This window comes from Enhydra lutris, unplaced genomic scaffold (assembly GCF_002288905.1).
Source record: "Enhydra lutris kenyoni isolate GAN:26980312 unplaced genomic scaffold, ASM228890v2 scaffoldscaffold21, whole genome shotgun sequence".
NCBI lineage: Eukaryota > Metazoa > Chordata > Mammalia > Carnivora > Mustelidae > Enhydra > Enhydra lutris.
In genome coordinates, this window is record NW_019154105.1 from 68318571 (window position 1) to 68342980 (window position 24410).

The 24410-nt window shown below is 61.8% G+C and overlaps 1 protein-coding gene across 1 annotated transcript; it reads left to right on the forward strand.

The window, feature by feature from the left end:
* The first annotated feature begins 8707 nt into the window (after positions 1-8707).
* LOC111149032 (MAX dimerization protein 4) lies at positions 8708-22809 on the forward strand. Its single transcript, XM_022505922.1, has 6 exons — positions 8708-8823; positions 8921-9020; positions 12510-12539; positions 18063-18177; positions 19101-19263; positions 19585-22809. Exons 1-6 carry the CDS (start codon positions 8760-8762, stop codon positions 19740-19742), a joined length of 630 nt encoding a protein of 209 aa, XP_022361630.1. The 5' UTR covers positions 8708-8759; the 3' UTR covers positions 19743-22809.
* The last annotated feature ends 1601 nt before the right edge of the window (positions 22810-24410 follow it).

Sequence of the window (24410 nt, forward strand, 5' to 3'; positions counted from 1 at the left end):
TTTCTGATGTGAATGCAGACTTCTTTTTCTGTCTGGGAGGCAAAGGTGTTCTTGCTAATATGCATTCTCCCCTAGGAAGCTCGGGGCGTCTGCACCCTTGTGACGGATGAAGGGCTCCCACCAGTCTTTAGGAGAGGGGTGGCCAGCCTGTCCCACTCCCCAAAAGCCCCATCCCATGCCCTGCCTATTTGTCCAGCCCCTTGTCTCATGTATCCTCAGCTCTGACACCTAGCCTGTACGTGTTTGTGGGGGGGGGGGGGCTTCCCCACCCTGGTCCAGGGCTGGGCCACCTATGCCTTCTGGAGTGCCCTGGGGAGAATGCAGGCCACCAGACTGCCATGGGGTTGCCATGGCAATGGTGTCTTCCTCTGCTTTTGGAGGCTAATCCCTTGGGAACTGGGTGCCCAGTCCCTTGGAATGGGGGAATAGCTGGGAGGAACCCAGTGGCCACCAGACCCACTTTCTTTCTGAGAGGTAAAAGAGTGTTTAGAATTTGGAGGCTCCCTAGGAGCAGTCCTGAGTCTTTCAGGAGCAGAATAGAAGGGGTGTCTGGCTGCCCACCTGGACAAAGTTCCTCCCACCCCTGTGGGTGGCTGTAGCTGATGTTGCCAGCTGGACAGCGGTGCCTTCCAGAAGGTCGTGTGCTGGCAGGGGACGGGGGACACAGCCCGTGCTGCCACTGACCAGGAAGTCAGCCCCTTAGAGGAGAAACCTCTATGGAGAGACCCTGTAGGGTCCCCATTCCTCTCCTCAACAGGCACCCACAGTTGTCACCTTCCAGACTTAAGATGTGACAGGCCCTCCTCATCTGCCAGGTCAGGCTGGGAGGAGTGGAGACCCAGGCAAGAAGGTCTGCCTGCCCTTGGCACAGACAGGGCCGTTCTCCAGAGGGAGAGTCCTAGGCCCCAGGGACACAAGGGAGCTCTGCATGTGGCCAGGAGCCAGGAGGCCCTGCATGTCAGACTTGGCCTGCCTTTGTGCACCCCCACACCTGGCTGCCCTGCAGGGAGGTCTCGGGCTATGGAAGCTGCCAGTGAGGGTGACTAGCTGTAGTGTTTGTTCAGGAATGAAGATGGTACTGAATCATGAGACTTTCCATGCTAAACCAGGGACGTATGGTCACTCTACCCTTCTAGGGCTAGCCACACTCCAAGGGCAGAGCCAAGACCTGGTGGGCAGGGATGAGTCCAACACAAGAGTTTTCCACTCAGGAAGGTTCTAGGAATGGTCTGCTGCCTGCCACAATAGGGGCTCAGGATTGGGAATCCCTGGGGGAAGGGACAGGGAGAAAGCCAAGAGCTCCAGGTTTGGAATCAGCCCTTGCAAGCTGGTCTTGGGACTCGAGCACACTAGCCTTCCTGAGGCTCCTGTTCCCCTTTGTCACCATTGCTGTGGTGTTCCCACTGCTGTTTTCTGAGCACTCTACTCCCCTCAACACTCCCCCTGACACTCCCCCACAGGGCAGGATTCCTGTGTCAGGGGGAGAAACTGAGGCTCACGGAAGTTAGTAGGCGGTGGCCACGGCGGAAACAGAGTGCCCCAAGACAGCCCCACCCATTGTGCCTGAAGAGCCACTTCTAAAGGCCGCTCTGGGGACAGGGGCACCACCAGTCTCAGAGCGCCCACCACACCCCTGTCTGGCATCCAGAGGAAGGCTGGGGGGCTGCCAGGAAGCAGGAACACCTGGGTCTGTCTTGCCTGCCTCACCCCTCTCTTGGGCTCGCTCAGGCCCTGGGGAGAAGGCCTTGTATGCTCCCCAACACTGCCACCACTGGCTTCTGGCAGCAGGCGGGGGCCCTAGGCCTGGCTGGGCCCCGCAGGTACTTGGGACACGGATGCAGCCTGCCAGTGACCGAGTCAGAGGATGGACAGTCAGAACTGGGAGCACCCAGTGCTCTCTGTACCCACGGGACTTCAGGAATCCCTAGAGCAGGGAGAGCCTCCATACTCAGCCTCAGTGGGGTGGCATAGGGGTGAGAAGAAGGGGGACACCCTGTCCAGTCCTGCCTCCTCTCGCCACAGGCTCAGCTTTGTCCAGAGCACCCCCCCAACTCCCAGACCCACACCCTGGCCTCTGGAGGGGCCCTGCTGCCCGCCCCCACTGGTGGCATCTGTCCCCACAGACATGCCCAGATACAGCCCTTCAGGCCTGGACTGCCTCCCCCAGACCACAGGTGGGCAGCTCAGGGCAACAGCTGTGAGGCCCTGGGGTGGGGTGGGAGCACCAAGAACAGGGCCATTTAGAGTCCTGGCTGCTGAGGAAGGTGATGGGACAATATCTCCAGGAGGTCCCTGGCAGGAGTGGGATGGGGCGCTCCCTTTCTCCTGGGGCTGACGATGGGGCTAAGGATGGGGCTCCCTCCAGGGTCCTCGCTACAGCCCGTGATGGCCACCAGGGGGCGCCCATCCCACAGCCTGCTCTTCCTGCAGGTCTAGCCTGGGGGTGGGGGTGGGGGTGGGGGTGGGGGTCGGGGTGGGCACTGTGGCCACTGGAAAGCTGCCTGCAGGGGCTAGGGGGCTGGGGGCCAGCAAGTACGACACACAGGGCAAACCCCATCTCAGATCCGTCTGGGAGTGGGGAGGAGGCGTCCTGCTTGGAGCTGGACACCTCAAACCACCAGGGCTGGGACTGGGGACTGATAGTCCCTGCTCTTACGGTTCCCTGGACTCTGCAGTGGGAGCTGGGGGGAAGGTGAGCAGGACCCAAAGGGCCTGCCCCATGCTACTTCCCTGACCCAGAGTCCTGGAGGCAGTTAGCTCCTCAGAGGCCACTCCTCCAGGTGGCCCTCCCAGACGGCAGCATCAGCCCCACCCCCCAGGCTCACACACAGCCTCAAAGCACAGCCTGGGGGCTCTTTGCAGTGGTCAGGGCAAAACTCTCAGGGCCTCTCCTGCAGAGAGGGGAGGGGCAGAGCCCAGCACCAAGCAGTTAATCAAAGGGGACGTCACGCCGAAGACTTAAAAACACAAGCATGGCTCTGTCTTCTGCTGGTGTGCTCAGGGCGCCCCAGGGCTAGAGTCTGCCCCAGAGCTGGGCAAAGATGGGCACCCAGATGCCCCAGACCTTCCCTGCCCTTGGGGGCCTGCAGGTCCGGAGTAGGGACACGTGCACTGGTGAAGCTGGCTGGGCCTTGGGGGTGAGGGAGTATCTGTGGAGAATGGGGTATCAGAATGCCCCCGAGGGTGTGAGCAATGTGGGTACTCCTGGCAAGGGCGGAGCACACCTGGGAGCTCAACTGGGTCACTCCAGACACCAAATTCCGGCTTTGTCCTGAGGGCACTGGGGAGTCATGGGAGAGTTCTGAGCAGGGCAGGGCACAGTCAGAATTGTGGTTGGGAAAACTCACAGGGAGATGGGTGGGTGGGACAGAGGTCAGGATCCTATGAGAGGTGGTAAGACGCCTCCCATCACACAGGGCCCTGCCGGGCTGTGTGGGCGGAGGTCTGGGAGGCAGCTTGGGCCACACTTGCCAGAGTCCCTCCCTATCAGTCTAGAAGCTGCTAGATGACCTGGAGCCCAGGGGTACAGGCTGGGGTTGGGACCCTCCTGGTCTCGGACCCTCAGGGCCTCCAGCCTGAGACTGGAAGATCTCCACCCTAAGACCATGTGTAGCAGCCAGGTACAGTTTGGAAGGCCTGGAAGATTTCCTGGAAGAGGTGGGGAAAAAGCCAGAAAGGCCTAGGGCAGAGAACCCAAGAAGGTGGTACAGGGAGAGGGGTTTTTGGTGTGAGCCTCAAGGTCCCTACTGTTTGTGGGAGGGAGACCTGCCCATCTAGTCCAGATGTACTCTCCCTGAGAGGAGAGGGCCCACAGCCATCAGGGGCCTGGGAGCAGCAGCAGGGCTAACCCCTGCCCCACCTGGACCCGAAAACGGATGAGGTCGCTGGCCCTGAGCCATCAGTTTTCTACCCTCTGACTCAACACCACAGCAAATGCCTGGGTCTATACCATATCCCACCCTCAGACCTTTTTTTTCCTCACTATAAACATTTTTAAAAAATTATTGTTTTTGGATATCTTGGTTACAAAAAATTTTTTCATTTAATTTACAATTAAGTTGTCTAGGGTCATCAAGCATAGTGGGAAAACTTGTAAAGTGAAAAATCTAGTCCAAAGACTGTTCACAAATACAATAAACTATTTTCTTATTTTTAGTTTAAAAATAACATTGACAGGGGCACCTGGGTGGCTCAGTGGGTTAAAGCTTCTGCCTTCGGCTCAGGTCATGGTCTCAGGGTCCTGGGATCGAGCCCCGCATTGGGTTCTCTGCTCAGTGGGGAGCCTGCTTCCCCAGCACCAGCACACCCCCCACCCCTGCCTGCCTCTCTATTTGTGATCTCTGTTTCTCTGCCAGGTAAATAAATAAAATCTTTTAAAAAAATAACATTGACATTGTGTTAGCTCTGCACACATTTAATTATGTCTTCATGCATCTTGATATCATCGCTGCCCCCTTACTGTATTCCAGAGACCGTTTTCTCCTGAGCGCTAAGCTTTGTAGAAGGCCCCAGACGCTCAGAGGCCAGGCCCGGTGCCCGTGGCTGGCTGGCTTGGGCAGCTGCCACTCCAGTCCAGTCAAGTTCAACGGGGACTCTGATGCTGGTCGTGGTGACCTGGCAGGCCCTGCCCCTTGTCTCCGTGTGTAGGGCCAACGGTTAGAGGCACTTGCCGATCAGGGCTGATGTTCGTATCCCTGCCACTTTTGGGGCATTCCTTTGTGCCCTGCCCACTCCTGCCTGGGTCTTTCCATGGATCCTTCTTTCACCCCAAAGCCACCCCAAAAGGCAGGTACTGTCAACTGTTTTATAGCTGGGAAACAGGCTGAGAGAGGCTAAAGTGAGCTGGCCAAGGTCTCGTGGCCAGACTAGAATTCAGGGACGATTTGGGGGAGGAATGCAGGGACAAAAGTCCCCTGGACTCCCCTCTGGTGCTGGTGCACACCGGACATCTCAGGGCAGGGGAGCCAAGGCTTCTGGTAGGCTGGCTGTCATGCTGGGCTGGACCTGGTCCTCGGATGACCCCAGGCCAGGCTCTGTGTCCCCCCACACCACAGTCCCAGAACCTGCCTGCTGGGACGTAACCAAACATGGCCTGTCCCCCACTACACCTGCCAAGGGAAAGGCAGGCTGTGGGCTGTCCAGGCAAGCGGGCAGCCCCTCACTCCCAGCCTCCTACCCAGAATGCTGGGGCTGTGGACCCAGGTGGGAGCAAGGAGTCCACGCCAGGGACGGAGTAGGCAAGGAGAAGGTGAAGCCAGGGGTGGGGCATCCTGGAAGCAGGAGGAGGTGACTTTGGAGAAAGAAGGGCCTTGAACACCTTGTCCTGAGGGCACGGTGTGTATGGGGGTGTGCTTCCTGGTGCCGTGCTGGGAGCCATGGGTATGTTCCCAAGGCTGTGAGGTAGAGGTGAAACTCTGGGTCCAGAGAAAGGGAGCCAGGGCCCAGTAGGTGTGGGGGAGACTAGGAAGCAGCTTTCTAGAGGCTTCTTTCCCTCCGATGTCCTTAGGGCCTTAAATCCCCTCGTGGGATCCTAGGGGTGGGGAGTAAGTCTGCCTTTACCGAGCTCCTGGGCCAGAAATCCATGCCATCCCCCAAATACTGCAAGAGGTGGGTACTCCCATCCTCCTTTTATAGCCAGGGCAGCTGAGGCTAGGGTGAGGGTGGGGGAGGAAACCAAGAAACGTGGGCAGAGGGGGCCTTCCAGCCAAATCGGGACGTCCCTTCTGGATTCAGGCCCCACTCCTTCTCTTAGAGTCCCTATCTGGAGCGCTGGGGTGGACCGGGCTCCCCTAAAGGACAGGCAGGGGAAAGAATCTGGGGGATGGCACAGTGACGGACATGTGTGCTGGTGCAGGAGGGATGCACGGTGGAGGGCCCCTGCAGCCGGGATGCTTGGAGAGTCCTCTGGAGTGGGGGGCAGGAGAGGTCTATGCCCCCTCTTGGGCTCTAAATGGTGACAGAGGGGGCCTGAGAGGTCTGTGTCCTTCCTCAGGGCCATGGACTTGGGCTAGTTCCCACTGGGACAAGGCCCTGTGCCGGAGTGGGGCAGGAAGGGCTGGGCAGGCATGAGAGAGGGGTAGGTGAGGTGGCAGCTGGCCTAGCCTGGGCTCAGGGAAGCCTCCCTGGAGGAGGTGACACAGCCCCGTTGGAGACCTGCCCTACAGCGCCGGGCCGGGGGTGGCACAGGGCCTGCAGCTTTGGACCCTGGGCCAGCCAGCTGTACCTCTGCTCCCTGCCATCCCCTGCCCCCGCAACATACTCGGCGAGGGCATATGACACTTGTGGGTGTGGAGCCTTGGCTGGCCCCAAGTGAGATCAGCACCACCCCACCCCTGTTCGTCCCCCACTCACTCACAGCCCCCAACCTTGCACCTTAGTGTCTTCCCTGGGGGGCTGTCTGGCTCACAAGGCTCCTCCCTGGTTGCCCCCTAGGCCTGGGGTCCTGAGGCCTCTGCCCACACCAGGCCCTGGCCCTCCTGCCCAGCCCCTAGTTCACGGCCGACTTCTCCCCTCGCTCCCACACACTGCTTGCCCTCCAGTGCCACCGACACTCACAGGCACTGCTTGGCCCCTGGGTTGCTGGGAGAGGGGACCCCAAAACAGCCTAGCTGCAGATGGAGGCAAGGTGGGGCCGCCCTCTTTCCTCTCGGGACGGGGTGCGTTGTGTATGTGTTCCCGTGGTCACACCTGGGTGCTTGCTCTGCGGGCTGAGACACACAGCAGCCCTCATGCCTCCTGGCAGTTTGTAGGGTGGGCCTTCGGCAGGTATCATGCACAAGCTGCCAGCTCTAGGACTGGGTCAGCAACCTACCCTTCGCATAAGCAGGGATGAAGGGACTCCGCCTCTGAGGGGGAGGGATGCAGGGACAGAAGTCCCTTAGGATTCCCCTCTGGTGGGGATCTGCAAAATGCTGACCACCAGCTGGTGAGCCTGGGGTCCTGCTTCCTATACCCCTGAACTCTGCAAGCCTCTGTGCCCCCAGAACTGGCACCCTCCTTTACCCTGCACAGCATGATCCAGGGCTCTGTCCTGGATCGTGAGGCAGGAGCAAGAAGGGCTGGGGTTCCTGTCAAGGGGTTGTCTTAATGTCCATGCAGGGCTGTCTAATGGCAGTAGCGGTGATCCCTGTTGGGTCCTGCTGAGCTCTGCTGGGAGGGTTGGGGTGTAGACAACACATCCCTAACCCCATTTCTCAAGTCACGCAGCTGTAGTTCCCACCCCTGGCAAGTAATGTGAGGCCAGGAAGGGTCTTGGTCTCCATGCTCCTGGGTTACCAGGCCCAGGTCACATTTAGGGTAGCACTCATCTACCTGCCCCTGGGATTGCAAGGAGACCCTGGCCAGTCCCCACACCTCAGGATTCCTGGCTTATCTGTAAATTGGGGAGTTCAGAAATTCCCAAGGGAATGCATATGAAACCTCTAGCAGATCCCAGGACAGGAAGTGCCCAGATGTTTAGTTTTGGTTGTTTTGTTGTAGCAGCAGTACCCCATGTTGAACTCTGGGCAGGGTGGTCAGGGTCCAGCTACCTTATCCTCACACTCTCCAACCTGCCCGTCCCCTCCTCAGGGGCTCCCAGGCCACTAGTCTCAACAACTAGCGAGAAGGAAGACCGAGGGGACCCAGGGCCAGTCTGGGGCTGCGTCCAGGCTGCCAGACCCCGTTCCCACGGAGCCAGCTGAGGGGCAGAAGCCACTAGGGGCCATGCAACAGCCAGGAGCTCGATGAGGGCCTTGCTCCCCTCCCACAGAGGGCAATGCTCTTCCCCAGAAACCGCTTCTTTGGCCAGAGGGGACCAATGTCCGGAATGTCTTGGAATGTGCCCACTCTGCAGACAAAACGCGAGCACGCAACTGTCCACTCTTGGGGGGTCCCTTCCTCCCCGGGCCTCTCCCTGTTGAGATGAGGCTCAAGGAGATCTGGCTCTTGGGCGCTGATCCTTCTACGACCCTCCCCCAAGCTCCGCCCTTCGCTGGGGTCACTCTGCGTCCGGCGGGAAGCGGTGTCGTGCGCAGCCCACGCGACACCCCCGAGGAGACCACGAGGTCCCGTGCTCCCAAGGAGCCAGAGCTGCGGCGGCTGTCCCCGGGCAACAGGTTCTTGCACACGACGTTCAGACCCCGCGGACCGGCCAGGAGCACCCGACGCTCCCCGCACCCTAGCGGACCCTGGGGCGCGGGCACCGCGGCGTGAGGTCCCACGGCTCTCCGCTTCCTCTCGGCAACGCGTCCGGCCGCGGCGCCCTCATTGGCCGTGCGCCCCGCCGCCGCCCATTGGTCCGCGGTCCCTATTTTACATAGTCCGCTCTAGGCCAATCGGTGCATGGTGCCTACTTAACATGCACGCCAGCCGCCAGTCAGCGAGCGCGGGGGCCGGGCCACCACGTGCTGTTGCTAAGCTTGGGCTTCTAAATTGTTACTACCGCGGCGGGCCTATCGGAACCGAGCTTAGCATCTGTCAACATTCTCGGCCCGGCCCGAGGCGTTCGGCCAGCTCCCATTGGCCCCGGCTCGGCCCAGCGCCCGCCCCCGGGGCCGGAGCGCCGGCCCCCATTGGCTGCGCCGGCCGCCGCTCGTCCTTATGTGTCAATTTGAGGGCCCGAGGCGGAGGGTGGCGGCCGAGCGCGCAGGGAGTCGGCGGAGTCGGGGAAGTGGGGCCGCCGGGCGCGCGGGGCGGGCGGCGAGCGGAGCCGGCCGGAGAGGGCCGGGCAGCGGCCGCCGCCGTCCCGGAGAGCGCGGGCGCGCGCGGGCGGGCGGACGATGGAGCTGAATTCCCTGCTGATCCTGCTGGAGGCGGCCGAGTACCTGGAGCGCAGGGACCGAGGTAGCGCCCGCGCCCCTTTGTGCGCCGGGCCGCGGGCGGGCGGGCGGCGGCGGGGCCGGGCCGGGGCGGGGCCGCTGACCGCGCCGTGTGTCCGCAGAGGCCGAGCACGGCTACGCCTCGGTGCTGCCCTTCGACGGCGACTTCGCCAGGAAGAAGACAAAGGCGGCCGGCCTGGTGCGCAAGGCCCCGAACAACAGGTACCGCCCCCCGCGCGGCCGCCCCCCAGCCCGGTCCCCGGGGCGTCCCTCGGAGCGACCCCCTCCGCGGGCCCCGACCCCCGCGCCGCGGCCCGGCCGCCGGCCGCGCGCCCCGGCGGCCAGCCTGGAGGAGGAGGCGCGCCCGGGCCGCGGCCGCAGCCCCGCCCGGCCGGCCCCGCCCGCGCCGTCGCCATCTTCCCGCGGGCCGCGCCTCCTCGGCCTCTAGCGTAAACAGTGCCACGCGTACAGCGCCCGCCGCTCGGGGTCTCCTCCCGCAGCCGCTCCCGCTCCCAAGTTGTTCCGGACTTTTCCAGCCACGAGAAAAGTTGTCGGGGGCACGAGCCGCTGCCCCGCGAGTCCGGGGAAACTGAGGCTCGGAGCACAGCAGCGTGGGATGGCCCGCCCTGGCCTCTGCTGGTCGCGGGAGGGTGGGCCGCTTCTCTTATGCTGCTGGGCCGAGTACGCCCACCCCCGGGGGGCCCGGACAATGAAGGCGCACGGAGGCCCTGCCCGGGGGCCCCCACCCCACCGCGGAGTCCATTCTCCTGACCAGTCTGCTGACATTGGTGGAACCGCGGCGACAAGTGCAGGGGTCCCCTCTTTGGGACAGGAGGCCCTTTTGAAGGGGAGCCTGAAGAGGTGCAGGCCGCGGTGCAGCGGCCCTCCCCCACCTCCCTTCTTTTGGCCTTGTTCCCAGGCTGGAGAAGCAGAAAGCTGGGGTGCACATCCCTGCGGAGGGGGAAGGAACCCGAGCTAGGGTTCCTTGGGGTTCCAGTCTCCCCGCTGCCATGAGGACCACCCCACACCTGGCAGTGCCTGGGGGCCCACTTTGGCTCTGGACCATGTCACCAGGCGGGGAGCTGGGCTTGCTGGGGGCTTCAGGGCCCCTTGGCAGAGGGTGCGGCTCATTCCTGTGGCCTGCCGGTTCTTGGGAAACAGAAAGGCTGGCACAAGGACCCATCTCCTGTGACGTCCTGGCGCCCTGGGCCTGGCAAGGAGTTGGTTGAGTCTCCATCTGCCCTGGCTGGACGGGCCTCCCAATGCCAGCCCCTGGCCCCCTGCTGAGGATAGTTTGGGAAGAGCTATGTGAGGGGGGCACCCCGGCCTCAGGCCTCCTGGATGAGCCAGCCAGTCCCCGCTGTTGGCTCTCACTGCCCCTAAATACCCTGGGGCCCATGGAGAACTCCTGGGCATGACCTTGGACTCCCACGAGGTACCCAGAGTTGATAATCAGAATCCCAGCTATGACTCTGGGGGCTTCGGGGTGCTGAGTAGGTCAGGATCTGCTACTGTTTGCCCAACCCAGGACAGATGTGTTATTTTTATCTGCATGTGAAGGCTGAGGAAACAGGAACAGAGAAATTGAATTCCTTGCCTGGGGCCACCATCCCATCCCTAGGACCCCCATCCTGAGGTGGGGTCCTGGCCTTCTCCATTCTGCCAGGCAGAGACCCTCAGGGCGCTGGGGAGGGCCAAGGTGGTCTCCTGGGTTGCAGTGCTCTTCTCTGCTGTTCCTCTGGGCCCAGACCGGGGGCAAGGACCAAGCAGGGCCTTAGAGGATCTGGGGCCCTGATTTGGCTGGCGGGGCAATGCCACCCTGAAAGGCATCTTCGTCTCACCGTGATGAGGGAAAAGGATGGGCACTGGTGGGACCAGGGCAAGGAGGGGGGCTGGAGGGCAATGTGTGTGTGGGGAGGCCCCACAAGTCTCAGGAAGGGCTGTTGGGGACAGTGGTTCAGCAAGAGGGAACTGGAGCCAGCCTGCTGGGGTGCAGGTTCTCGGAGAACATGGCCAGGAGAGTACCTGCTTGGGGCTGCTGACGCAGGGTGTGAGCCAAGGGATGCCAGGAATGTGCCTAGCAGAGCCCCAGCCTGGGGTCCCCCCTCTCCCCAGGCCCAAGGAGGGTGTTCCTGGGACCCATGTTACAAACCTGCCATAGGCTATCACAGGTGTCTGGACCTGGGAGGGGCCCCAAGAGGGCCTCTGGGCCTCTCTCCATCCTCTAGCTAGCCAAGGAGTGACCCCCTCCCTCCAGGATGGGGTCTAGCCCGGCCTGGAAGGGAGTGGCCAGACGCAGCTCTCTGTATTGAAGGACACTCACTGACCCTTAACCTCATCCACACGTGAGCAGACCTCCAGACCCACACGGAGGGACTGTGGTTCAGACCTTGCAGAGCTGATGGCTTTGCTCCCTCCTGGTCCTGGCCAGTCCTGGCAGAGGTTGAGGCTCCCTGCCTGGCTCACATGACCAGCAGGCCCTCCAGGCTCTCCTAACACTGCACAGGGAGGCCCCGGGGCTGACTGCCCTGCTGAGCAGAGGGGAGGCCTTGGGCCCCAGTTGGCTTTGGTGGGGCCATGGACCATGGCAGGCCACAGAGGTGGGAAGGATGGGCAGGCACTCCAGCTGTGGGATGGGGACGGGTGACACACTGTCCACAGTTCCTGGAGCAGGAGAGTAAAGGCAGGCAGGCAGAGGTCAGTAGAAGCTCCCGAAAAGAGTGAGGGGTGGGGGGACAGCACTCAATCTGGGTGTCCCCTGAGGTGGACATAGGAGTGCCTGAATGCCCTCTGCTCACATGCGAGGCAGCTGGGCAAGCCTAGAAGCCCTGGCTGTCCATGGAGTCCCCACCTGGACTGCGAGGATGATGGGGAGCTGGGAGATTGGCCCTGCTGTATTGTCCTGCAAGGCACGGGCTGTGGCCCTGACTGCCAGGGCACTCAGGACTCTGTACTCCTGTCTGGATGGGCCAGCTGGGCAGAGCTTGAGCAGCAGATAGGGCCCCTGTACCCAGACCATGGCCCCAGAGGGAAGTGAGGGCCAGCCTCCCTCCTGCCCACTGGCCTGGGGAGCATCCACGTGGTGGAGGCATCCTTATGTGCTGATCCTTTTGGGGCTGGGTCTCCTCTGTCCCTGGGTGTCCCCAGTGCTATGATGAACTGTGACGATGCAGGTGGGAGAGACCAGCAGGGTGAGAATGGTGCTCCGGCTGGGTCCAGGCCAGACTATCCTGCCCCGTGTCTGTGCTCACCTTCTCTTGACTCTCTGTGCTAACTCCCGTAGTTCCAAAGATACCACTGGCCTCTAGGAGGGGGGAACAGAGAAGGCTGGTGGCTCAGGGCCTGGGAAGTCTGGGGAGCACAGGGTGGGTTAGTCCTAGTACTCCTAGTACCTTCTGGAAGGGGCCTTGGGCCCTCCTGCTGGCCAGAGCCCCCACAGGCCTCCCGAAGTAAGCTGGGTAGCCCTAGGCACCCCTGGATACAGCTGCACTTCTGTGTCTCCTGTCCTTGTCACTTAGTGCCAGGTTCTCCCACCCCCGTCTTCACTAGGCAGCCACTCTCCTGCCCTGGCCCTGCCCAGCCTGAGGCATCCTGGGGCCCAGACCCTCTCTGCCACCGTTGGCAGGTCCCCAGGCCCCCAAGTTATGCTGTCATTCCTGTCCTGGTGACCAGGCAGCGGAGTGAGCTCTGTCTTTCTGTCTCTCTAAACAGGTCTTCACACAATGAACTAGAAAAGCACAGGTAAGTGATCCCCTGTCCCCCACTTCTGGTCGCCCCTATGAGTCCCCTGATGCATCCCACCCCCCCCCCCCCTTCTGCTGTGGGGATGCTGTGGCCACAGCCCCATGCCTCCTAATGTGTCCTGGGTGTGGCCTATGGTGCTGCCAGGCTGGGCCCTTACTGAGGAAGGGTCTGTCTTAGGAGGCAGTGTCAGGCTCTGCTCTCAGGCACTCCTATGCCAGGGGGCCGGAGATGGGGGCCCAGGCGCTGCTCTTGGAAGTTCTGAGTGGGGGGCAGGGCCTTGGAGCAGGACCCCCTATGCTGGGTGATGGTCAGGCCACGTTCTCTGGAGGAGGAGAGCCATATCTAAGCCCCTTCGGGAGCAGCTTGTGAGCCCTTAGGATGCTGGCTTCCAGCCAGGAGGGTTTGGCCCTCTTAGTCTGGGGTCCCCTGCACCCTGGGGCCTGCCTTCCAAGGAGCTCCTGCTGGTCTTGTGTGGGGCCACTGGGAAGGGTACCCAGTCTCTGGCCACATGGGCCTGAAGGGACGCTTTGGCTCAGGGCGGGATCCAGGGGAGCCCCCTTCATGCCCACCTACTGGCTGTGAGTCTGGGTCTGTGCTCGGTCCTCTGGGGAGTGGGAGGGCTTGGGGAGAGAAGCAGGGCAGGGCAGCACTGTTGCCGGAGCTAGGTCCCAGGGCCCCTCCCTGGCTGACCCCAGCTTGGGTGCTGCAGGCCTGGCTCTACCCTCGGGCTCCGTCACCCTGGGCCTCTCCTAAAGTAGGGACAAGGCACAGACAGGCTCAGCCCTGCAGACAGGGACCCTCCTGGATCTCAGCGGGGTGGTGGGAGCTGGGGGTGGGTACAGAGGCCCTGAAGGCAGGAGCTGTGGTGCCAGGACCAAGGGACGGCACATGGTAGCTTTTTCCTGAGCTTTGCTCCCATCTGTGAAATGGGCCAGCTCTTTCCGCCCTTCTTGGGTCAGCATGGGAGGGGGGCTTCTGCATACAGCTGAACTCGCAGCCTGCTCTGGGAAGGCTTGGAGCTTGGCCAGTTCTGTGTGTCCTCCGCCCGCCCCTGCTCTACGCCTACGGCAGCACCAGCTTCCGCTCCCCTGGGATTCGGCCCTCAGCTGGGCGGGCGCTGGGCAGGGACAGGACGCAGTGTTCTCTGGAGGAACCATACTTCCTGGACTGGTCCTGTGTTTGAGGGGATCCCGGGAGGCCATGGAGGTGGGGCAGGTGCAGGGGCCCCGAGAGCCAGGCAGGCCCCAGGCTTGCTCCCTGGCTGGAGGAGGTGGCCAGTCTCCACTGAGACCGGGGAACCTGGACAGGCACATGGGGGGGTGTTTTGCAGAAGGCTTCCTGGGGTGGTGCCTGGGAAGACAGCCCCTCATGCAGACAGAGGGGACGAGGCCGAGGGAGGGTGGGTGCCAAGGGCATGACAGACTGTAGAGAAGGACAGGTTGCTAGCCTTTGACCCCTACAACTGCCCCTTGACCCTGGCCTTGGCCTCAGTCACCTTCTACCAAAGCTCACCCTGATAGGCTGGGCCTTGGGGTCTTTTTGAGACACAGAAGCTGGATAGATGGGTGACTTGAGATCTCTGTCCACTCCCCCGTCCCAGTGCAGGGTCCTGTTTCTGGCTGGCCAATAGGCAGCTGTGGATAGCCGTGAAGAGCCCCTGGTGGGGACTGGGGTCATGGCTGTGCCTGTGGCTGCCCAGTGCTGATGCAGGATGCTGCTGGCCGCTGGCCACAGGAAGGAAAGAAGCACTGGCTGGGTCACCCGGCCAGCTCCAGGGAGGGGGGTGCACAGGCCCTGGACATTGCCTTCCCTGGAGGTGTGCCTCCATTGGGCCTGTGGGGTTTCCCCTTGCCTGTTCTTTGAGCCAGCCTGGTCACCCTGAGGCCTGTGCAGCCTGGCCCTGATCCTCCTCCCAGGCCTCATAGGAAGCAGTTCTTGCGGGTCTGCTAAGGCTGGCACTCCGCTGCTGACCCCAGGGCCGGCGGCCACGGAGGTCAGGTGCTCCCAGGCAGGGTGAGACTCCTGGCCCCAGCTCCAGGCTTCAGCCTTTGTGGATGGAGGCACGGAGCTCCCACCACCTAGCGCAGGGGCTCACGGTCTTTATAAATCCCCTGACAAGTAGAAGGTGCAGGTGAGCAGAAGGAGCAACCGGACCTGTGCTTGCCTCCCCGCCCCCCACCCCAGCGCCTGCTGCACCCCTCAAGGGAGCCACAGTTCACTGCGTCTCCCTTTTCTCCAAGCAGCCAGGCCTGGGGTGGCTCAGTGCGTGGCAGTGCAGACACTGGGGGACATGGCTCAGGAGCTCTGGGTCTTCCTCCCGGGAGCGGGGATGGGGGTGGGGGCTCGTGGTGAGAAGCTAGGAAGGACCTGTGTCCAGAGCTGGGCTGTGGCCGGCAGCCAGAGCCCGAGCTGCTGTTAACACTAATGCAGTGATTCCCAGAGGCAGCTCCTGCCTCCTGAATCCCACAGGCTTCCTTCAGGAAGTGGTGAATTTTCAAAGCTCCCAGGAATGCCAGGACAGCCACAGGGCGCTGGCGGTGGGCCGGGGGCACCGTGGCAGCCTTGGAGGAGGGCTTGGCTGGAGCCAGAGTAGCCCCAGGCGGCGGGGCCTCAGCACCCCCTCCCGCTCCCCACAGTGGCAGACCACCTGGGCCGACAAGGGTGGGGACCTGCCCGGGCCCCCACGGCCGGTGCTTGGCAGAACTGGGTCCTTGCCCCACCGAGGCTGCAGTCCTGGCAAAGTGCCCCGGGGGACTCGGGCGGCCACATTGTCTAGTGCTCAGCATCACATGGGGATGGTCCCACAGACTGTCTTTGTCCCTTGAGGAGCCTCTGCTTTAGCATTTCTAAAGCAGTCTGTCCACGTCTATGATGGATGCTCGGGGGGCCCCGGTGCCCCTCCTCCCCCAGAGAGAGCCACCCTAGGTGGCTGGGAGGCCACCTGCACCCCCCCCCCCAGGTACTAACATGGATAAGAAGGGGACCTTGTTATCCGCTGTTTCATAATTTGACCTTTCACCTGCCACCACGCGAGCGCTGTCCTGTGTCGGTGCCTTCGCCACCGCCGCCGTCCCTGTGCCGACACCGACACGTGGCTGTGCTGCCCGTGCTCTTAGCTGTGGCCTCTGCTTCGTGGCCCACGGCCCTGCAGCACACCTTGTCACCCTGGGGTCTGGTGCGAGTGTTGACCAAGGTTTCAAGTTGCTGCCATGGCCATTGGGTGCGTGGTCCCTGTTTGCTCCCCTCCCCCAATGACCCCACAACGCGTGGCTGACCGCACACTGGCTAGCCCCAGAGCCAGCTGGTCTTGGCAGGCGGGCCTGGATGACGGCCTCCCCCGCGGGGCTTGGGTTTCCTCACGAGCTACGCAGCCGACTGGGTTTCATGTTAGCTTAGCGCTCTGTGTTCTGCAGCTTGCCTGTGTGTGTCCTTCGCCCATTTCCACAGTAAGATACTCCTCTTTTTATTTTCGATGTGTATGAGCTCAAAATGTCACGAATACTAACCGTTTGTCTTTTATGTGTATTACAGATATTTTTCTGCTGTTATTTGTCTTTTAGCTGTGTTTTTTCTTTCTTGTACAAATTCTCTTTCTGATTGTAAAAGTAATATGTGGTATTTTATTTTAGCATAGAAAGCCTGAAAATACAAAAACAAAAAACCATAAAGCTAAAGAAATAAACGTTGCCAACTGTGTCACCCGGAGACGCATGCCTCCTGTTCTTCATTGTGTCCTGTTGCGTCTCTTGTGTGCGTCTGCTGTTTGAGTTTCTTAAACAGTATTGGGTCCCTTGTCACGTAGGTGGTTCCGTACGCCGAGCACTTGTGAATGCGAGAATGTGGAGTACACCAAAGTGATGGTGGGACTTGGGATACTTTTCATTTATTTTTCTTTGTCTTGATTTGCGGTTTTTGATTCTACACAAAGATCACGTACTGCTTACGTAAGCAGTAGATTGTTAGAATTGCCATTTGCTGGAGTGCAAATGGGCAAGCCACCCCCCCACCCCCAGCCATGAACTGGGCATGGGGGGCAGGACAGCAGGGCCCACGGTGGGAGGGTGGCTCCCTGGCTGGTGAGCCCCTCCTTGTGCACGGAGCAGGGTTGGCAGCCTGCCCCAGTGTTCCTGGCCCTGTTTTCAGTGGGGGCAGCTGGCAGGGTCCTGGAGCCCCTTGGAGGTAGGGGAGCAGAGGTTCCCAGAGTCGGGGTGGCCCTGCTGGCGTGCCTGTCCCCAGCCCTGTCTTCCAGTGGAGGTGGGAGCTCATCTCTGAAAGTCCTCCAGCCTTGAGGCAGAGCGCAATCTCCGTGCCATGTCCTGGAGGTTCTTGTGGACAATTTCTAGGTCCCAGGGTGCTGTGGGCTGGGGGGTTGCTCTGTCCGTGGGAGGGTGCCACAGGGCCCTGGGTGACAGACATAGGGCCTTCCTTCTGCAGAGAGGGGCTGTTTTCACGGCTCTGCCAACAGGCTCCTGCCCGCACCTGGCTGCCCCTTCTCCCAGGCCTCGGGTGCCACCTCAGTCCGCTGTCCTCCCAGGCTCTGCAGCAGCAGGGGGCTGTGGATGGGCAGGGCTCTGGCTGGTCGGGGACGGGATGATAGCCGGGAGTTGGTGAGGGAAGGGGTGAGTGGGCCAGCAGTCTGTCAAGGCCTCACACAGATGACCCCCGCCCTCCAGGAGCTGCTCAGAGCTGCAGCTGGGCCTCCCGCAGAGGCAGGGAGGGTCTGGCATGTGCACGTGGCAGAGGCCCCCCGGCCATCCTGGTGGGCAGAATGTGTTTCAGGGTGAGCTATGGCCACCCCTGGGGTCTCTGCCAGCCTGCCCTCCCACATGGATTAGCCAGGAAGGGCGGTGATTCTGATGGGTGGGACCCAGGCCAGAGCCCCTCGCCCAAGGCCTCTGTGTGAACAATGTCACTGGGTCTTATGAGGGTGGTTGGGTGAAGATCTGCGTTTGTCTGCATGGTCACAGGGACAAAATTTGGAAGGAAGCAGCCTCCTCTCAGGGGTACCAAACTCAGGGTGGGAGGGGGCTGCTCCTTGGCCCTCCCTGACCCTGGTAGACTTGTGTTTCTGTGGTGACATGACCAGAGACCACCCTGAACTTGACAAAGTGGAATGCCAGTCTTGCCTGGAGTCCCCTGGCCTTCTGGGAGCAGCCTGAGGAAGGCACTAATCTCACCGCCGCAGGTCGTCCCCTGGCCTCCTGGGTCTCCTGTGGTGGGTGGTGACTGCAGGGCGAGCCAGGGCTCTGAGGCTGTGCCCCGAGGGCTGTGCTGGGCTGGCTGGCTACCTGGGCCCCAGCTCTGTCTCGGGGAATCCAGAAGGCGGGTTGTTGGCTCTTTGGGGGACGCTATCAGCCAGGCTGGGAGGGGAACCCTGGAGAGGGACCCTCAGCAGGTCCATGCAGGAGTCTGGCTGGCCGCCTCTCATGCCCCCAGACCTCTCAGGCCTGCTGCTGCCACCGCTGTTGTCCCCCTGGCTCTGCCTCCCTGGCCTTGACGGTTTTGTGTGTTCTCTTTCAGACGAGCCAAACTAAGGCTCTATCTGGAGCAACTCAAGCAACTGGTGCCCCTGGGCCCCGACAGCACCCGCCATACCACGCTGAGCCTCCTAAAGCGGGCCAAGATGCACATCAAGGTGAGCAGGGTGGCACTCCTACCATGGCCTCAGCCGGCCCCAGCCCGTCCTGTACACCCCGGGGAGGGACCAGGGGCCTGACAGGGAGCTACCTAGCAGGTGTCCACTGGGGACCTCTGGGGGTAGTGGGGGCTTGGGGATGCTGAGGGTGGAGGGGGGCACAGGTACCTACTGGGTTTTATCGAGAAGTGTTGGAGGGGTGGAGGAGGTAGCCATGCCGGGCTGGGAGAGGTGAAGGTGGGTGCAAATGGCCCCTGGGACCCTGGGCTGTGGAAGAGAGGTGGGGGCAGGAAGGGCAGGAGGGGAAGCGGGCAGCGCAGGGGTGTTGGGAGGTTCTAGGTAGAGGGTGGGGTTGGTCACCTTGGGCTGACAGAGGGGGTAGATGGAGTGAGCTGTTGTTGGGGGTGGGTGGGCCTCAAGACCACCTGCTGGTTTAGGAGTCAGAGGTCCCTCAAAGGACCCCTCACAGCCTCCAAGCCAGCACAGGCAGGGGTGCCCTGGGGCAGGGTGGCGGGAGCTTGGAGAGAGGCATGGAGCAGGCAGCCTGTCGGAACAGAGTGCTGCCCTCCGGGACAGGCGGCGGGGGGTGGGGTGGGGGGGAGATAGCCACAGTATGGGGGGCAACGGGGGCAAGACCACTGAGGGCAGGCTGTCCTCCAGGAGGCTGCGCCAGCCCAGGGCCCCCACGTGACTTGGCTTGGCCAAGTTGGGTCGTGGCCATGGGTCTTCTGGAGCTGGTCCGCAGATGCAGAGCCTGGGCCTGGGATGTAGTGCCTTCCGTAACCCCTGGCAGGTCGGGGGGCGGCCCGCGGGGTGGGGTGGGGTGAGAATCTGCTCTGCCCAGGTCTCTGGGCCCCAGTTCCTGGTCCTGGTCCAGGGGGTGGTTCCCCCACCCCCACCGCTCACAGCACCCCCACCCCCAGAAACTGGAGGAGCAGGACCGCCGGGCGCTGAGCATCAAGGAGCAGCTGCAGCGGGAACACCGCTTCCTGAAGCGGCGGCTGGAGCAGCTGTCCATGCAGAGTCTGGAACGCGTGCGCACAGACAGCACGGGCTCCGCCGTCTCCACGGACGACTCTGAGCAAGGTGGGCGTCTTGGAGCGCCCCCGGAGGGAGATGGGAAGGTGGTGGGCTTGGCCGAGGAGGCAGCCCTGGGGAGGCTGGGGATGACAGCAGATGCAACGAGCACTCAGAGTGTGGTCGCCTATGGGACGGACGAGGAGGTTGAGGCATGGAGGGCAGCGGGCCTGAGCTGCGGGCTCCCTGTTCCTCCCTAAGCCGTGGACCTGGAGCCCTCACACCCCCATTCCTGGAGCCTCTGCTGCCTCCACCGAGGTCAGCCCTGGCTTTGAAGGGAGCCCCGGCTGGCACCTCCATTGCTGATCCTGCCTCTTCTGTTCTCCCCAGAAGTGGATGTAGAGGGCATGGAGTTTGGCCCCGGAGAGCTGGACAGTGTTGGCAGCAGCAGTGATGCGGACGACCACTACAGCCTGCAGAGCGGTGGCTGCGGCGATGGTGGCTACAGGCCCCCCTGCCGGCGGCCTGGCCGCCCTGGCCTTTTGTAGGCCCGGTGCCCTCGGCTCCTCAGCCCGCCTGCCGACCCGGCCAAGTGCGCTAGCCCTCCAGTCCTCGAAAGCCTCTCCACGGGCCCGCTGCCGTGCCATTCTGGAAGCTCCAGCTGCCACCCGGGCTGCCCACCTCTGCCCACCTGCCGGTCAGGGCCCACAGTGCCGCCCATCCCTCCCAGCTGGGCAGGGACCCCTGCAGGGAGATGGGGCCCAGCTCCCACGTCCCGGAGCCCAGCGTAGCTGCCCACGGTCTGTTCTCAGATTCCTAATCATTCCAGAAGTATTAAATATCATTGCTGCAAATCTCGGCGGGCACCGTGTGAGGGGCTTAATGACCACTGCAGGGAGCTCAGACCCCAACCCTGGATCCCAGGAGAAAGGAGTGGACCGAGGAAGGAAGGAAGGAAGGCGTGGCTCTCCGTCCATCTGTCCATCTGTCTGTCAGTCCACGTAGGCTCCTGAGGCCTGGACAGAGGGACCCATGAAGGGCGGGACTCGGGTGAGCACCCTGGGGCAAGTGGGTGGAGAGGGGCCTTTGCACCCTATAGGTGTCAGGAGCTAGGGCTGGATTCCTGGGGGCAGGCCAGGCCACCCCGCCCCAAGCTGGGCGGCTTCTGCTCTGGTAGGTCCCTCAGATGTACACATGCACATGCCTAGGCACACACGCACACATGCCCACACGCGCACATGCAGACACACAGGGTCTGGACCCAGAGGGCACGTGTCTTGGGGAGGTCGGCCTTCAAGGCTCGTCTGGGCACATGCTGGCTCCAGGCCTGTGTGTGGCTCCTACCCCCAGCCTGGCTCCCCTTCCTGGTCTGCACAGGGCGGGGGGCTCCCCTCCCAGGGGCTGGGGTGCACTGGGGCAGCTGCCTGAAGCTACAGAGTCCTCAGGAGGCTTTCTCATCTACCTTTAAAAAAAAATTTTTTGCTGCACTGCCCAGCAGCCCCGAATGGGGCTCCCAGGAGAGAGGCTTTTTCCCCAAAACAAGAGAAATGTTTTTAAAAAGAGAAAAAAGCTCTAAGGACTCCCTGCCAAGTGACATCAGCGTGTGCTGCCTCAGTTTCCTGAACGAGATTTTTGTACTCTATTTTCCTAGCCATTGTTGTGTCCTTGTTTGCTGAGGGGTGGGAGCAACCCAGCGTCTCAGGGACTCGTCTTGTCTGTCACCGTTGTCCAAGTGTGCCTTGTGTCCCGTGTCTGGCCCCGCCCCACCCACCACCACCAGCATCTCCCTTGTGGCCCAAGGGGTGCCCCTGGCCCACCCCGCAGGTGCCCTTCTAGTTTCCTCCCCGGGCGGCAGCCACTCCTGGCAGCCACGGCCTTCTGTGGGTGAGAGACTGCTGGGCCAGGCAGGAGTCTTGGGGACGGCTCTCTGTCACCTGGCCCCATTGCTCGGGGCCTGCCGGGCAGCCTGGCCTCATGGTCTCCCCTGTCCCCAGCTTGACCCTTCCCTGCTCCCCCTGCTTGGGCCGAGGGCTCCAGATTTCAGATATTGGCAGCTGATGGAGATAGCCCTTCCCCCTGGGTAGCTGGGCTTGGGCATTAGGCAGCTTCTTTTGGCCTTTTGTTCCCGAAGTCCTCGTCCGCACAGCAGTATTTGGGTGGCGTGCTGTGGGGCTGGCCTGCAGCTGCGTCTGCTTCCCTCTCTGGTGCATTGTACCCAATTTCTGGATTGTGGAGAAAGTTCTTGTTTGTTTTTGGTCACGCAGATGGACACCCCTGGGGCGGGTGGCCTCCTGAGGTAGAAAGGGGTCCTGGAAGCAGCTCTGGCACAGAACCTGCCCCGCAGGGGCTCAGGATGACACGTGGAGAGCAGGCCCGTGGGAGGCAGAACACGAACTGGGGAGATTGTCCTGATATCTTGCTGGTGGTTGCAAGGAAAACGATTCTGTCAGCATCTGCTTCCAGCTTCCCTGGGGGTCCGGAGCCCAGATCGGCTTCTCCCATCTGCCAAGTGCCACACAGTGCTTCTTGTGAGCACCCAGCTGGCTCTGAGCAGGGTAGGAGGGCCCGAGGAGAAGATCCCGCTGCAGGAGATACAAGTCTAGAGCCCTGAGATAGTCTGCGCTCTCAGATCTTAAAGCACTAGCTCCCCATATAGCTGGCAGCTCTGCTCCCACCCCAGCCAGCAGAGTCCTCCCTGGGTGACTAGCTGGGGCCCTCAGCTGACCTTCCTGGCAGTTCAGCCCGTGGCTTTTCAGGCCGTGGTTCCCATGTGGGCCGGGGAGTTGACCTCACTGGCTACCTAGGGGCACTGTGGTCTGGAGGCACCTCCCCTAGCCAGGGTCCAGTGCTAGGGATTGCTCACACATGCTTTCACCCCGCTCCCTCCAGCTCCCTGTCTTTTGCATAGGTTAGCTGGTGCTGGTGGCCAGAGACCCAGAGGGGGCCCAGCTGAGGCCACGTTGGATAACAGCATCGTGGAGTCTGTAGGAAGCAGATGGGACCCAAACAGGGCTGCGGCGGAGTCTGTGACCTCTATCCATATGCCCTCCAACACCTGTGTGGGCCATTGTGGCCCTCGGTGGCTAAGGTTTGGGTCCCCACCCTCACTGGGAGTTGACCCTACACCAGGCCACCACTGCCCCAGTGCAGACCCAGCTGGCTGGGGAGACTTCAAGACAGCTGCTTCTCCTTGGAGCTCTGGGCCTGCCTCTGTAGTTGGGGTCTTGGAGGCCCAGCACCCCAGCCTGCTCTCCAGGGCTGATGGAACCGTGTGCCCAGCTAGAACCCTGAGGGCCCCTGCCCTCCTGCCTGCCCCAGACAATCCCCATCTGCTGAGTGAGGCAGGCTTCCCCCATTCTCCCACCCCCTGCCTCTCTCTGGGCCAGCTAACCTGGGGCTCCCTCCCCATGGCCATGTACACAGAACTCTGACCCCGGGCCCCATATAGGGCAGGTTCTGTGCCAGAGTCTGGGGCTGCCCAGGGGGCCTGGTGCTGGCCAGGTCCGTGCATCACGAGATCCTCGCCGGAGAGAATTGGGTCACCCACCTGCCTGTTTACCGGGAGGGACTGTGCTGTACCATTCTGTCTTTGTAATATAAATACAGATTTTTATACCTCATCCCTCTGGCTTCCAGTTCTTTCCATCACATTTGGCTCCCCTCCCCTCAGCCTCCATGGGGAGCCTGAGCCCACTGGTGACCTTGGCAGCCTTCACTGCCCTGTCCCCAGCTTCTGCTTTTGGGGAGGCCCAACAGACCGAGGTCCTTCCCCACTGCCAGCCAGCCACCACGGAGACATCACCTTCGCTGCTGCCTCCAGTCACTGGAGTCACTCAACTCCAATTGAATGAAAGTGGAACCCCACCGCACCCCCACTATCTCCCAACCAGGTGCCCTTGCTCCCGGCCTTCTGACTTTGCTCCTGGCCTTGGGGTGGGGGCACTGTCCTGTGAGGACAGCTTGGCCCATGGGGTGGTCAGCCTTAGAGTAGACAGCAGGTGTTCTTAGCCACGTGCACTTTCCACATGGCTGTTGGCTGGCAGGGGTACACCCTGAGTAACCTTCCTTGGACCTGTCCTTGGAGTCCCCAGAATATCCCAGGCATGGCCTCTGCCTGCTGCTGTGCAGGGTGGGGATATGAAATGGTGTGGTCCCAGCACAAGGCAACTAGGGGACAAAATGCTCGGGTAGTGGGGAGATGGGTAGCCAGAACAAGACTTCCTCCCCCCACCCCTAGGGCACGACAGCGCACTGGAAATGGCTCAGTGATCCCCTCCAGCAGGTTCTGGGGTGTCTGGGAGAGGACCTGCACCCACCTCCACCCTCCCCCAGCAGGAAGCAGCACTCACCTCTTGAACCTGGAGACCCCTGGGAGCACCTCTGGAAAACAAGGGAATTCCTGCTGAGAACACAGCTGGGCTTGGGGTGCAAATATAAATGAGCGACTCTTAAATTCCAAATATCGCTAGGACTTTAAATCACCGCCACCTTTTATGGAGCTCAGAAGGGCTCCAGCAGCTGTGCTAAGCACTCTGTGAAATCAGAGCCCGCTGTCCTCACGCTGGGCCCATCTCAAAGACGGGAAAACTGCGGCTCAGAGCAGGTACCCACCTTCCCCAAGTCATCCCCTGAGTCTGGGGGTGCCTAGGAATGAACCCTAGTCCTCAGGGAAAGCCTTCTGGCCACCAGATTCCATCTCCATATTCTGCCTGGATTATAGGCAGTGCCCCTCAAGGGGGCGCCTGCCTCCATGTCAGCCTTCCTGCCCAAGCTCTTTTTGGCAGGCAGAAGGACCTCAGGTGGTCTTGTTTTCCCCACCCCCAAAGCCTTCAGAATGAATCCCAGAGGACTGCTTTCTCCCCATCTGCTCCTGCACCTTCAATGCTTGCTTCCCACTCTGGCCCTTGCTCCCTTCCATCCCCACACACTCACCAGCCTCCCAGCTCCCAGTCCCCTCTCTGACCTGCTCCTATGTGTCTTCCCAACACACTTCTGCTAGGATTAGGGCCCCCAAAATTGGGTGGCAAGGCTCTTTTCATGCCATTTCCTTTCCTCCTTTCCCAGTCCCTAGCTACCCCAGGCCCCCAGTGCAGGCTAACTGCATGAGGATCTTTCCAGAATGTAAATGGGATTATGCCACTTGCCCGTTTAGCTCCCAGTGGCTCTCAACTGCCTCCTTGTTGCCTTCTGCCTCCTCAGCCTGTCTGGAGGGTCTT